The sequence below is a fragment of the Haliotis rufescens genome, unplaced genomic scaffold (genome assembly GCF_023055435.1).
Source record: "Haliotis rufescens isolate VD_foot unplaced genomic scaffold, xgHalRufe1.0.p SCAF_2, whole genome shotgun sequence".
In the NCBI taxonomy this organism is placed as follows: domain Eukaryota; kingdom Metazoa; phylum Mollusca; class Gastropoda; order Lepetellida; family Haliotidae; genus Haliotis; species Haliotis rufescens.
In genome coordinates, this window is record NW_025963890.1 from 41,138,458 (window position 1) to 41,153,790 (window position 15,333).

Consider the following 15,333-nt stretch of genomic DNA (forward strand, 5'->3'; position numbering starts at 1 on the left):
GCCCAGCGCTATATCAATGATGTCTTACAGCCTCATCTTCTGCCGATTATCGACCAACAGAGGGAGCACTATCAACACGTCAACGCCCGGCCGCACACTGCTCATGCAACAGTGAATTTTCTCCAGAATTATAACGTCAACGTGTTACCATGGCCCTCCCGATCACCAGACATCAACCCAATCGAACATCCTTGGGATTATCTGGACCGACGAGTACGTGCACGTACACCGCCGCCGCAGACGTTGGATGCACTAGCCGTTGCACTGCAGGAGTGGAGAGCAATCCCTCAGGAAAGAATCCGGCGTCTAATCCGTTCTGTTCCTAGGAGGTGTAATGCTGTGATCGTGGCGCTCATACGAGGTACTGAGAAAGATGCCCCATAGCGTCAAGTCAATCTTATTGAGAGAACTGTCGAAGTCTGGACTTAAACTTGCATAACTGTACTGCCACCATGCCAAATTTCATATTGTTGTCTTCAATAATAAATGTGTTATAATAACTTGAATATTGAGATAAACATCTTAAAAATATAGTGGTTGCGTTTCTTTTTTGAGAGAGTGTACATACATACATACATACATACATACATACATACATACATACATACATACATGATTACCGAATAAATAAGTGGAGTAAAATTGAACACAGAATAACAAAACAAAAAAAACAAGTCCAGCCAGCTATATGAATTCATCATCAGGAAAAAAACTACATTGCAAATGATTTGCATTTTGTAATTAAATATTTCCTAGACGATTCTAAGTCTACAAGCCCTGATCTGGTAAGGCCGCCATGTTGCCCCGGGCACTGCAGGCGGAGGTAATCTGGCGACTGGAAGTGTCTAGAAGATGTTGTTTCACGGAAAGGTTTTCTTTGATGTGCATAATGAACCTGTCGGTTACTCTCCGCGGAGCCAGGTTAACGGTGTGATCGAAGATGCAAAAGATGAATAAATGATGTTCTCCCTTCCTTCACTCTCTCGATGAAATGTGTTGGAGATTTTAGTTTTTCATCCAAATCGTATGTTGTTTCAAGATATGAATACACAATGCCTTTTATGGTGCCTCACTCTGAGAGTGTTGGTTCGAATCCTGCATGGGACTCACCCCCCCCCCCCCCCCCCTAAAAAAAAAGAGTACTAAAATGTGCACTTTACCAAGAAAGTGTTATCTCAAATATAACATTTGTTATTTCAAGGTGTCAATATAAATCATTGCATGCTCAAGGGTGATTTGGAGAATGTTTTGTGTGGATTATATTTATTACAGCTGCAGACAGAATGGTACATATCATTTATATTTTGAGTGAATTCAAAAATAAGGGAGGACTAATTCCTTCGTGTTCATAATAATTTACTGTATGAAAAGGTATTTGAGAAAAACATTTGGCAAGAAATCGCAGCATCCATAGTGTGAGAAAATGTAATAACTGGCAGAACTGACTGTATTGAGTCTCAGCAAAACGTGATTTTGTGAAAAGATGCACAAAAAATCCGAAATACTGAAATTGTGGAACGAAGTATTGAATCTTTCACTGGCGTTATAAATTCAAATTTTAAAACATCGAGCGTGTTTTTATGTCTTTTTCAGTGTGTTGGCTAACAAATATGTATGTTTGTATGTATGTGTGTAATATATGTAATTTAGATATTTGTGGCACGTCCAACATCATAAGGCTGCCGTTGGTTCATGCTTGTGCGTATTGTGTCCAGTGACAAAGTAGACACAATTTATAGAAAACAACTTTCTTGTTTTACGTCGTGTCTAGTGGTAGTCTAATAAATGCCAGACAGTTAAGTTATCTCCCTTAGTTTCCAGACGGGCAATAGATGGCGCGCACATCAAAGGGTTTGGAGGATTGCCGATTGACACATTATTCAGAAAGTTATTGTCAAAATGGCCGGGGTGGTCTTAGAAAACTTGAGCAATAGAAAACTTTCGATACTTGGAGTGTCGCTTTTGTTGGTCCTTGTGGGGTTTTTCCTGATCGGAGGAATCATAGGTAAGAATGTGACTGATGAGCACGTTACTGCAGTGTGCTTTTGTTTATCTTTTTGCGAGGTTGTTTTGATTTGCAATCCTCACTAGCAGACAGACACTCATCATGGCTGTTGGACGCAGGTTCACCCAGTACAGTCTTTGTCCAAGGAATCGTACAAATTGGGTGACAGGGTTGATCATGTGGATGTTGAGACTGATCGGGACACTTAGGCACTAAAATACTAGCGCTGAAAATGATTTTGATACGACAATGAGTCTAAGCAACTTGATTTATCCATTTAAATTGCAGAGCCCCAGTGAGATGGGAGATATGCTACCTGTACCTGCTGGAATTCTAGACTTGCTTCATGTATGTCATTTATAGCATAACAGTAAGGGCTGGGCGGAAGGGAATATAATGTTTCAGGGACTGTGAGACGGACTAGGGTAACTGTAGGCAGTCGTGTTGTTATGGGATGTGACTCGAGAATTATACAGACGTTCTAAATCAGAATTGATGTTTTGACAAGCCTGTAGTTTACCCTTCCGTGCTATTTAGCGAATTGGATCCAACTCACCAGTGTCTCACAGTTCACTGGAGGCCCATTCATCCCATCTCTGATCAGACCCTGGAAGATCCCGGTTAGAATTGATCTTCAGCATTCCATGCTTGTCGTAAGATGCGACTAATGGAATCGGATGGTCACACTCGTTGACATGGCTAATGCAAGTCGTCGAATCCCAATTGCATAGATCAATGCTCATGATGTGTGATCACAGGATTGTCTTGTCCAGACATGATTATTTACAGTTCGCCAGTGTTAATCAACAAAGAGACAAACAAAATCCCTGATCAACAGCTGACTAGGGTTATCCTGGGTTAGGCCTCTGGGATTCAACTACTGCACAATATTTCTTCTGTTAGGCCAATCACTTTGCATATTTAACTGAGCTATGTCCAGTATAAATCTAGCAGATACCATTGTCGTCGCTGGTAATGTAGAATTTCTGGTATGGTTATCATTATCATTATGGTTATTCAACCATATGAAAATTCAGAAGGAATGGGTGCATAGTCAGAAAGAAATGCGAACAAAAGTGACTTGTAAATTCCAGATAATTCCGGATAATTTTTGTCCATAAACAATATATCACTTGACTATCCACGCAGAACCCACACGACCCGGGTACCTGAGTTGCCCTTCCACCCCTACCTCCATCCTCAATGAAACTTAAAATCTCTTTAAATTTACTGAACATAGAAAGATAATTTTCATATAACATGTTCAATATGTCCTTGAATTATGTAATAAATATCTATTTTCATCGAAAAGCTAATGTAAGCTAATGTTCGAGAAATACCTGATTCCTCTTGGTTTCCCTTCTGAACATGACATTTTAATCTTCAACTTTACCAGTAATTTCACCAGAGCCAAATCTCTCAGCCTCTGTTCAAATGTCAAAAAGTCCTGCGTGTGACCTGTGTAAAGCTATGTTATCAATTTGGTAATATACATGATATGCTGATATTGGTATATTGGCTCTGTTGGAAGCCATGGCTATCCATGAAGATCCAGGTAAGAATTGGTCTTCAGCAACTCATCCTTGTCTAAAGAAGCTGGATTATTTACAGTCCCATCATATATCTGGAATATTGCTGAGTGTGGCGTTAAACTACAGACAAACAGCTACCTAATATTAATAGCTGCATATACTGCAGGTCGTTCACCTATACTTGGCACGTTTCATACATCCCCCACTTCGATTATATATTGGCACCTCTATCAACCTTTCACAATGGCCAAAATATTCAGTGTTGTAAATCAAACACTCCCAGTTAGACTCATTTAATATACAGTTTTCAAGAAAAAGGTTTGATGGGTTTTTTTCTTAATAATTTTGACAAATTCAGAGATTTTTTCAAACAGATTTTCTCCAATACTATGGGTCAGCCTAGTTGGTTTACCCAGAATTGAGTTTTGTGACGTTGGTCGTGTGTTTACAATGGAAGCATACACAAACTCAGACAGATATCTCTAAAACGGAAATGTGTAAAGTTGTGAAAAAAAACATCGTCATATCTTTTTAGGAATGATGATTGCAAGTAAATTTTGTTTCAGAAACTTGTAGAAAAATGATTTACTTTGACCTTGTTAACTTCGATTCATAGTTGTAGAAATAACCTGATTGATTCCTGGATAAATGAATCCATGGATTCAAAATGACAGATTAATAACATTGCATTATCTTGATATTATTGATCCCAAGTAGAAATTCTGGATATTTGAGCAGAGTGATGCCAGGAGATTTGGCTGTGGGAATGTTACTGGTCAAGTCATATGTTCAGATGTGATTTTTCTCATGTTACTGGTGCTAATGGGTTTCACCAAAGTGGTAGACAATGGTAGACAATGGTAGACATCTAAGATCCGCATCACTTCAAGCTGCATCACATCAAGCTCGTATTTATCGTTTCAATGTTTTGCATGTTAAGTGAATATGTCCTTTTGAACATATTAAATGAAGCAATTCATGTAGAAATAGAAATCAAAGGATTAGCATTATTTAACTTTTATTATTTGTGTTTTCTTCTTATAAACATATGAACTTGACCAGTGAAGATGCTGGTTAGAATAGGTCTTCAGCAACCCATGCTTGCCGTAAAAGGCGACTATGCTTGTCGTAAGAGGCGACTAACGGGATCGGGTGGTCAGGCTCGCTGACTTGGTTGATGCATTCATTGTATCCCAATTGCGTGGATAGATGCTCATGATGTCAATCACTGGATTGTCTGGTCCAGACTTGATTATTTACAGACCGCCATCATATAGCTGGAATATTGCTGAATGTGGCGTTAAACAACAAAGAAACTAACAATCATATAAGCATAATCAAACTTTTCATAAATTATGTAATACACACAGGTCCTTAGATTAGAGGGTTAACATGGTTAATGCTTAAACACCAACACTGAATTGACAAAGTTTATTCAGCACTTACTTTCTATTGCAGCACCATCACCATCCAATGTCATCAGTGCACTGACTGTGAAGTGTATTGACTCTAAGAAGGCCTTCAATGCTTCCAGTTGGTTCAATCCTCGTTCAAGCAAGTCAAGAGATGAATGTTATCAAGTCAGTAACTTGAAGGATGATATAATCCAGAAAAAAAGAGTAGAGGCCAACCAGATAGTGTTTGCCCAATGGCTACCGCTGCCCCGCGGTGGAAAACAGCTCGACATGTCCAGGTGGTTTCAGAACCTCATCGCAGTCATACAAATTGACATTGGCTACAGTTCTAAGAACCCTATTGGTAAGTAATAAAGTATGTAGCGAAGCATGTCATGATCCTGTTTTTTCCCCTTTGAAGTTTTGTTTCATACCTTAGTTTTTGTCTATATTATCCCCCGCCTTGAAGTAGGAGGGGGATATAGAAATGGGTGCTGTCCATTCGTCATCCGAAAAAACTCAAAAGCCATTCACTATTTCTTACCAAACTTTGCACACATATCGTTTGGGTACTGAACTGGTGTCTTTTGCCACTTAGAGATTTCTAACATTTTTAGCTTTTCTGGTTTCCATGGAAACAAGTTGGACTCAGTACACATTCTGGGGAGGGCTCTTTTCCTGGTTATCACTTGTAAACCATTACATATTTTTTCACAAAACTTTGTATGTGTAAAAACCCGGGGACATCTTCCCGAGTTAACAGACTTCAAAAGACCAGTTTCCACCCTTGCCGAACTAGGCTGGAATTCCTGGGCTCGATTTTAGCGCCACCAGTGGTTATTACAAGTTATGTCCCTTCTAAGCCTCTCCTATGGACCAATCAGATTCCACCTCTCGTATCACTTACATTTGATTCAAACAATATGGTGACGCCCAGTCAAGACAACCTGATCGATAATCAAGATCTATATTGTGATAAAACGGGTCTTGCATCGCGAAGTGATTAAAATCACGTGAGCACCATGATTAAAATCATGAAAAGATTCGGAAAATATCTGTTAAACAACGAGTTGGCGGTGCACATGCTTTGCAAATCCCGAATCGATCAAAATCAGCACCACGGTTTAGGAAACGGATTTGTGCAAATTTGATTGGACTATGCATAGACTCGGTAGCCCAGCCAAAATGTACCTCCATAATCATGATAATACCAGCTTAGTTCGGCAAGGGTGGAAACTGGACTTTTATAGTCAGTTAACTCCCTTGCCTAGGGAAGATGACCTGGGGATGAACAAGTGTCTTTTGCCAATCAGGGCATTTGATGTTTTTCATTTTTTTGTTTTTCATGACTTAGTGCATTTTTGGGTGGTGTTTCATCTGGGTTGCAATTAAGAAACAATCCTACATTTTTGTATGAATGTTTGCATATACACACGTCAAAGAACCAAACAGTACCTTCTCCTTATATGGATATACTGGTGTTAATTTGTCTGCCGTTAATGAATACATTAGCTGAATCTAATACAGAAAGCACCCATGGCAGGGGATGTGAGTATCTTATGCTTGTTTTTACTCAGTTTTATTCAATTTCAAAGTACAGTAACCATGGTAACAAACTCAAAGGGACCACTATTCTTAGTTCGTTATTTCCGTAGTTCGTTATAAGCATTTCGAGGTGTGTCTGCCAACGCAAGATTATCATGTTTATCGATACTTAATTTCCCCACTCTATTTGTTGCATTTTACACACAGATTATATCCACTTCAAAGGCTAAAGTCTCATCACTGTGATTCTATTGTTAATGTGGGTGTATTTGAGGACAAGGTGTCGATAAATCAATTGCCTTCAATTGTTAATTGCAGCTTTGAACAGCCGCGAGTCCGTGGGTGTTTTGATAGGCAGATTTGTGACACGTGAGCAGCTCAGCTCAAGGATTAACAGTTAGTTATAAACTTAAACATTATCGTTGACAGAGTACTCACAGGACCACAAAGTGAGTCTGCTATGTCCGTTATTTCGTTATTAGCATGTGGTTTTATATCTACCAATTTCATATGATAAAATAAACTGCATATGGCCGGACCAAAAACACAGTTCATTATAAGCGTGTACATCATGGTACATTATAAACATACACTGTACATGGTTACAACTATATAAAGAGGTATATATTCAAGGTAGTTGACATGATCATGATGATAAAACCATAGATGGAAGGCTTGTATACTGTATTTGAAGTCGACAGTATAATTACTTAGGCATTGAGAAAATATTTTATGAAGGCTTCACTTGTCCTGCTTGTTATCATGGTTATGTGGGGGGCATGGGTGGCCCAGTCGTCTAAGGCGCCGTGATTCTCTGTGCAGAGTTGCGTCCCTTGGGCACGCCAGAAACCTATGATTGTGGGTTCAAATCCCGGTTTGCCCCGATTATGTTTCTAGGTTTGTCAGCACCATACCCGTGCTCATGGGTTTCACCGAAGTGGTAAACGTCTAAGACCTGCATCACCTCAGGCTTTCCTCCAACATTAAGCTGACACGCCGCGATATAACTGTAATACTGTTAAAAGCGGCGTTAAACCAAACTCACTCACTCACTCACTCACTATCATGGTTATGGGCAGAGGGTAGTAGTAATGGTTAAGGTACCTGATCATGATGCTTATCAGTCTTCATTTTCTTGATCTTTAAGTTTAAGAAGTGTATGATAAACAGTGATGATATCCTCATTGAAAATAGGGGCATTGTTGATCGAGGATGGACCATGTTCGATCATCTTCCAAAACTGCTATGATTCCCTCTACTGTCTGATGATCAACACCAGATCCAACAGAGAGTTTCGTCCCAGCTCTCCACAACGCTTCCTTCGTCGGAGGTTCCGACTGAGGATTTGACGAGACCTTATGAAACTTTGGAGAGGATTTCACATGGTTCTGCAGAGAGTCATCGATCTTCACTGTCGTTATATCGAGAGGAGTGCTAGATTATATCAATCAGGATAAGGATTGTCATTTACTCCATCATTTAGGAGGTTCGACAGGGATCAGTTGTGTTACTCCCCTAAGCAATTGTCAGAGGATCGGAGGCTTTTGACAGCCTGGATCGGGATTGACGAATCCCACCACTATCATCTTACCAAAAAGATTGGGGAAATACTCCACTTCGCTCAAAGTACCTTGAGGATAGATGACGATACAATGGTCATGAATGAGCTGTGCATCATTTAATGAACTTGGAGGATCAGTGATTGCTCGATGTTCGGGGCCAGGATTATCATCGTCACAGTGAGGATCATCTTTAGAGCTGTGATATTTGCTGAAAGCCGACTTATTTCAACGATCAGAGAGTCTGTTGTGATCGGTAGTCTTGCAAATTAATAAGCCAGCTACGATCACTTCCACAGCTTCTTATTGAGATAATGACTTGGGACGCACTCTTCACAGGGATTTTGTTACACGTTCAACCAAGGACCGATCGGACAATTAATCAGGAGTCCCAGGGAGGTGATTAACTATCTCAGATGATGGGAACACAGGATTGTTCACTGACCGACGACCCTTGAGGATTGGAAGAGGTTTGACAATCGACCAGGGATATTCAGCGTACATTTGTAGATTTATATAATCGTCCAATGTATCCATGCCTGGAGGATCGGCAAAATATTTACGATCAGGATTGGGAATTTTACCACTATCAGGAAAGACATCGCCGAGAAAGGGATGATTGATAGGATAGTTCGTTGAACTTTCACCAGAATGATCGGCAGACAATCGAAGATTTTTTACATCTTCAAGATTTATTCACATGCATAAAATAGCACAGAAGATCACATTGTTAATGCGCCATGAAGCATTCTACAGGAAACTGGCTGCATGTACACCTGTTTTTTCTTCGGAAGTTGGGACACCACATTGTCTGCAAATTAGTGCAATACAGTTCACATTATCAGCGTGAGAAATTGGCACTGGTCCTGTAGTCCTTGCCAAACTGCCCATTAGTTAAGATATCATAAGGACTAGTAGAAATTTTAACTTTTTGAGGGTGTTGCTAGATGTTATCATTATAAGGACTAGTGGACTAAAACTGTTAGTTTCTAACACTGAATTGTATTGTCACATTGTATTGTATTGTCATCATCCTAGGCTTTTTCAGAGTGGTCAGCTGCAGTTTTGACCTTTTAGTAGTTTTACAGTGGTTTCTGAGACCATTTCTGAAGAAGAACAATTGCAAGATCAAGATTCGAGTCCAGATGTCGTAACTACGTCACCTTCAAGGATGGCTTTGGGAGTCAAACATCTGCAAAGGAATCTTCTTGACAATGCACCACCTGTTTGACGACGCTTCGATGATCGATTTGGGAGCTCACTTGTTAGATCAACTAGTGACAGGGTGTTGGTCTGCAGACAAATGAAATCTACACATCAACAACCTACACTTAAAAGAAGTGATGTTACAAGTAACAGACTGAGCGGAGGTACTGCAATCGTCCCCACTGATGGTTCAATCAGACAGTGCATCATTTGTGTGGTACATCAACGAGATAGGACTGGCGATATATGCATCACTCCCACAAACGACAATCCATTTTTTTTAAACTGGTAGACTTGCTTCACATTCTAATTCAAGCCAGGCACATTCCGAGGATTCAAAATGTATCAGATGCGCTATCCCGACCAGATCAACCATCCATGATGGAGCGACAGCTTCTTCCGGAGATCTTTCAGTGGATTTACTAGCTCTACCAGAAACCAAAAGTCGACCTATTTGCGATCAAATGCAACACTCAATTATCGAGGTTCATCTACCCACCCCACCCCACCCCACCCCACCCCACCCCACCCCTTTTGGAAAGGACTGACATGACTTCTGCCTCAGGTGTTGCAAAATTTCTTAGACACTTCATCTACTTTCAGTCGCACACTTCTGGCCAGTGAGGAGTTGGTTCAACGTCCTTGTAAACGTTTGAGATTGAAGACATCATCGTCTACCTCAAGGGACAGACCTACTACTTCACCCACTCTCAAGCCAGCTAGTTCCAAAACCGGAAACACTCCATTGGAAGCTTACGAACCACTAGCGGATAAAGACTTTCAGCACATCACGCTGCAGACAGTCTTCCTACACCTGAGATGGGACTTTATTGCAAAGAACCAACTCCCTAGACAGCCAGACATGTTATTCACCATCCCTCTGCTCTCCTCTATTTAAGGCCTAGCAATCTAAAGACCACTGGCCCAGTGAGAGCCTTACCTTCAAGCTTCCATGCATCTACAACGCTCATCAAGAAAGTTGTTTTTCCCCCCTTGTCAACAGCTTCGACTACAGAAGTATCCTGGACCACAGTGTCCTTTTGGCTCCTATCAAGCCAATACATTCGCAGGATTGTTTTAAAAATTTGGAAATTTTTAATAAATTGTATATTTTATATTACATATCCTATCTCACATGCGAAACTCCCATCCAACCATCCCCACATCACAGTTATACCAGCCTGTATGCTCTACAAAAGAGTAAGCTGGGGACCTCACATGAGCAGGTTGCCCAAACAAGTGATGGTGATGGTAACCATAGTTGCGACTGGAATGTGGCATATTTAAGAAATAAACGAGCGGGAGGCTCTACATAATGTTGATGTCTCATATAAGAAATAAACGACTCACGGGAGAATAATCCACTCGCGCATCAAGGATTATTCTGTGTTTTATTGTACGATAAACGACTCACTAGGCTCATTAGACACTCCTAAACAATAACATTGTCCAATATATGATGTCATCAAGTTGCGAGCGCAAATTCGAATCTCTAGAAATCTCAAGCACAATCCAGTGCTTGTAAAATTGAATTGATCTGCTATCTGCAGGCCCTGACCCCGTGCTGCGGATGTTGGCCAGCATCGCATACCGTGACAAACACGAAGATGACTGGAAGGAACTTGCAAGGGCCACCGAGGACCGCCATCTTGAATGTCATCTTGAAGAACATGAAGTAAGTCACCCTGGTTGTGATCCTTGTCAGCACCATACTGGTGAATGTCCATGACCCAAATCCATTTGAATTTTTTTCCTACATTATGCTGCTACAGAGTACAGAGTAGTTACTGAAATACTGTTCAAAACAGTGTTAGACTTAACCCTTTAAATGGTATGTTCTTAGATCAAAAGAAATTACCAGCTGATCGTGGTAAACACATCTGCTAAAGGATCTATAATTGAACTCACTTCCTAAAGCTAACAGATTACAGAAATGTTAATGTAATAAGTATTTTATTTCAAGGTAGACACAATTTTATAGATAACAACTTCTTTAATACAGTATTAAAGAAGTTGTTATCCATAAAATTGTGTCTACCTTGTCATCTGTCAACTTCTAAGTAATGCCTATCAAACAATTTATTTTATGTTAGTTGACAGTGCTCATTATCGAATAATATACACTTTGAACTGGTATAATGAAGTGTTTGAATATAGAATGTGCGCGGATATATCAATGTAACCCAGTAACATTCAATGCATCATTATCCGAGTCACAAATAACGAGAGTCGTGAAGATCCGGGTTGGAATAGGTCTTCAGTAACTAATGCTTGCTGTAAAAGGCAACAATGCTTGTCGTAAGAGGCGACTAATGGTATTAGGTGGTCAGGCTTGCTGACTTGGTTGATTCATGTAATTGTATCCCAATTGCCCGTGGATAGATGCTCATGATGTCAATCACTGGATTGTCTGGTCCAGAGTCGATTATTTACAGACCGTCTTCATATAGCTGGAATACTGCTTAGTGCGGTGTTAAACAACAAACAAACAAACAACCACAAACGGCGAATATCAAATAGTTTCCACAGTGTGGGTTTGAATCCCAAATATAAGGTTTGTTACAGTTTACACTGTTTGAAGACAAAATAGCTCTGATAATTAGCAAATTCTCATTACACTCCAAAAAATCTCATTGCTTTTAGACTGGGGAGATTTTCTCTCATTGGTTAAAATTTCCAGGATAATCCAGGTGATTTGAGATCCCGAGAACCAAGGGAATGATCCAGGGGTCAGTGTAGGTTTAACAAAATGCAAGGCTGGAGATATAGAGGATGATCTGAGCTATACCATTTGGCATTCATGGTTGGTTTACTACTATTGCATAGTGGTAGCCTAGTGGTTAAAGCGTTTGCTTGTCACACCGAAGACCCGGGATCGATTCCCGACATGGGTACAATGTGTGAAGCCCATTTCTGATTTTCCCTGCTGTAATATTGCTGGAATATCGCTAAAAGCGGCGTAAAACCATACTCGCTCACTCACTCGCTCACTAAGGTCTTCTACCTGTTCTAGACATCAAGGTAGAGCATCCCTATATAAGTGCAAAAATCTTGGACACGACATTAAAACTAAACTCACCTCACCTCACCTCACCTCACCTCACCTCACCTCACCTCACCTCACCTCTAGGCATCAAGATTGATATTTAGTTGAAAATTGGGAATACTTAGTCTGCTCCCACAAATGAGCCGGGTAAATTGTTTATTATTTCCTGTTTAATTTTCCAGAAAGAAGAAGGAGCACATTACCACTGTAATCTCTTGCCCTTCTTTGAGCTAGGAAGTGTGCACTATGACTACTACCTGGTCAATATCCGAATCCCGGTGCTGGAGTCCCGAGGCATTAACCTTGGAATTGGCGAGATAGAAGATATCCATGTTGTGGTGAGAGCTCTTGGACCATTGATCACACTGTTTGCTTTTCATCATGTTCTACGTCAGCATCATGCATGTTGACACTGTGGACTTGTTCCTCCAGGCGCAATTTTCCCGAGGCAAGAGCGTCCTCTAGCCTTTTTAAGCAAAGTCTTGTTTCCACCCTTGCCACATCAAGCCAACTTTCCTTTGCTAAATATGACTGGACTATCACTTGACTATCACACATATCAACAGTCCAATCACAAAATCAACATCCTTGACTGTACACCTTCATATGAAAGTGATTTACCGCTGGAATGTGTCTTTGTTGACACGGATATGCCTTTTTCATCTTTTAAACAATTGCCTATGTTTTTGTGTCAGGGATGAAATTCGCTAATGTTTTCGTTATCTGATCGACTAGGTCGCCTATGGTATTTGCCATCTTTGTGAAGCTATATGAGATCATTAACAGTGATCTGATTGGATATAGCGTTTTCATTACAAGGGGCACAACTTGTGATCTACGCGAGGGTGCGTCAGGGTCAAGCCAAGGAAAGTGGCCTTGATGTGGCAAGGGTAGAAACTAGGCTTTAATATAGGCTAGTGGACACGCTTGCCTTGGGAAGATGATCTCAGCGAGAGTCAGAAGTTCATTTTAAAATTCATTTATGAAATTTAATCATATGTTAATAAATAATAATAATAAATAGTCAACTAAAGTCTTGTAATGTGCATAACGCCATGGATTTGCACCTGTAGTCACGTTGGATTGTTTGATGGTTTCAGGCTATCCACCAGAATGGTGGTTTCACCAAGGTGTGGTTCTCCATGAAGACTACTGTCTTCCCTGTCCTCCTAGCTGTTCTGGTCTGGTTCTGGAACAGAATACAGAAACTCAGTCGTCTCCCCAACCTGCTGGAAAGGTTTGTGTTTGACTTGGACTTGGGGGTACGGGTGGCCCAGTCGTCTAAGGCACCGCGATTCGCTGTGCAGAGTTGCGTCCCTTGTGCATGCCAGAAACCTATGATTGTGGGTTCGAATCCCGGTTCGCCCCGATTATGTTTCTAGGTTTGTCAACACCATACCCGTGCTCGTGGTCTGCATCACTTCGGGCTTTCCTCCCACATCAAGCTGACACGCCCTGATATAACTGGAATACTGTTAAAAGCGGCGTTAAACCCAACTCACTCACTCAATTGACTGGGACTGGGACTCCTGTGTTTGACACAAAGTGGAGGATTTCCGTGTGCAAACCAACAGTGGATCCAGTATAGACTGGTGTCTGTCAATCTGTCATTGTATTGTAAAGAATGGGTTACCATGTTTACACGGGAATAAAGCCACACTGTGTCATTAAGCTGTATGGCTTGTCTCATATACATATTCATTAGTGATTATCTGGCTTGGCATTAGTAGAGGTAATGGAATTATAATTTGTTTTTTACATTTCTGTTTTTTTGGGGTGGTGGATCCATAAGCCAATTAATAAATAGGATTCCTTGACATTTTTGATAAAAATGAGATGGTATCCTCGAAGATGAACCCAACTGATAACCTACCGAACTGCACTTAGAAATGTCATTCTCTTTTGCAGTAATCACATATTACAACCTGTTTATTTCAGGACTCTTTTCTCTCTGGGAATAATCTTGTCTATCATGAACCTGCCTATTGAGTGGCTGACCTTGAACTTCAACATGCCGTACATGCTGCTGGTGGGAGACATCCGCCAGGGGGCGTTCTATGCGATGCTGCTGTCCTTCTGGGTGATCTTCGCGGGGGAACACATGATGGACCAGTTGGAGAGGAACAAGCTCAGCGTGTACTGGAAACATCTCGCCGCAATCATCTTTGGATGTGTCTGTCTGTTCGTCTTCGAGATGTGTGAGAGGTAGGTAATCAGTGGTGGCAGTTCAGACTACAGGTTTCAGGGTTCATATGTGTCATACCTACAGGGTTCAAAAGGTCATATGTTCAGGCACGTGCATGCACGTCGCTATGTAAGTGCAATAATCTTGGACGCGACGTTCAAACCCATTTCACCTCACATCACCTCATATGTTAGGGTTCATAAGGTCATATGTTCAGGGTTCATAAGGTCATATGTTCAGGGTTCAAAAGGTCATGTTCAGGGTTCAAAAGGTCATATGTTCAGGGTTCAAAAGGTCATATGTTCAGGGTTCAAAAGGTCATGTGTTCCAGGTTCATATGGGTCATACTTTCAAGGATGATAAGGTCGTATGCTCCCTATATACGGCTGTTTCACTCACCCGAATCTGCGGATTTAATGGGTGGCATGGCTGCTCTCCATTCTTGATTGCAACATCAAGGCATTTTGCTGGTAGTTGCAAACGCAATATTGGCTTAGAGGCGGGATTCCATGGTTTGCTTTTTCTCAGTAGGGACATCATGTTAACTTAGCGATGTCTGTGGGTCCGCTAACTTAGCAATGTCTGTGTGTCCGCTTACTTAGCGATGTCTGTTGGTCCGCTTAAAACTCTATGATCCTAACTGGGTCGTGGTTCACTCATGATAACAAAGAACCTCTTATGACTCATCAAAATTACTGATCCTCTAGCCTGGACATGTCCCCCCTCAATCAGCATGATCAGAGAGATTCAATGGGAGTCAGGGGGATTTTGCAATGAGTCGCCCCAGAGAAGAATTATGCGAAAATTATATAAAAATCAGCAGTGATTTATAGGTAATTGATGATAAGTCTTCTCTGGGTG

General features: G+C 40.9%; 1 protein-coding gene across 2 annotated transcripts in view; it reads left to right on the forward strand.

The window, feature by feature from the left end:
* The first annotated feature begins 1,832 nt into the window (after nt 1–1,832).
* The window catches only part of LOC124114497 (protein wntless homolog), a 33,959-nt gene continuing 20,458 nt past the window's right edge, over nt 1,833–15,333 (forward strand). For both annotated transcript variants that reach the window (XM_046475089.2, XM_046475090.2), the window contains exons 1-6: nt 1,833–2,005; nt 4,996–5,295; nt 10,792–10,916; nt 12,470–12,625; nt 13,388–13,524; nt 14,226–14,492. In XM_046475089.2, the coding sequence (XP_046331045.2) occupies nt 1,900–2,005; nt 4,996–5,295; nt 10,792–10,916; nt 12,470–12,625; nt 13,388–13,524; nt 14,226–14,492 (1,091 nt within the window). In that variant the 5' untranslated portion in view covers nt 1,833–1,899. The remainder of the gene's footprint in view (nt 2,006–4,995; nt 5,296–10,791; nt 10,917–12,469; nt 12,626–13,387; nt 13,525–14,225; nt 14,493–15,333) is intronic.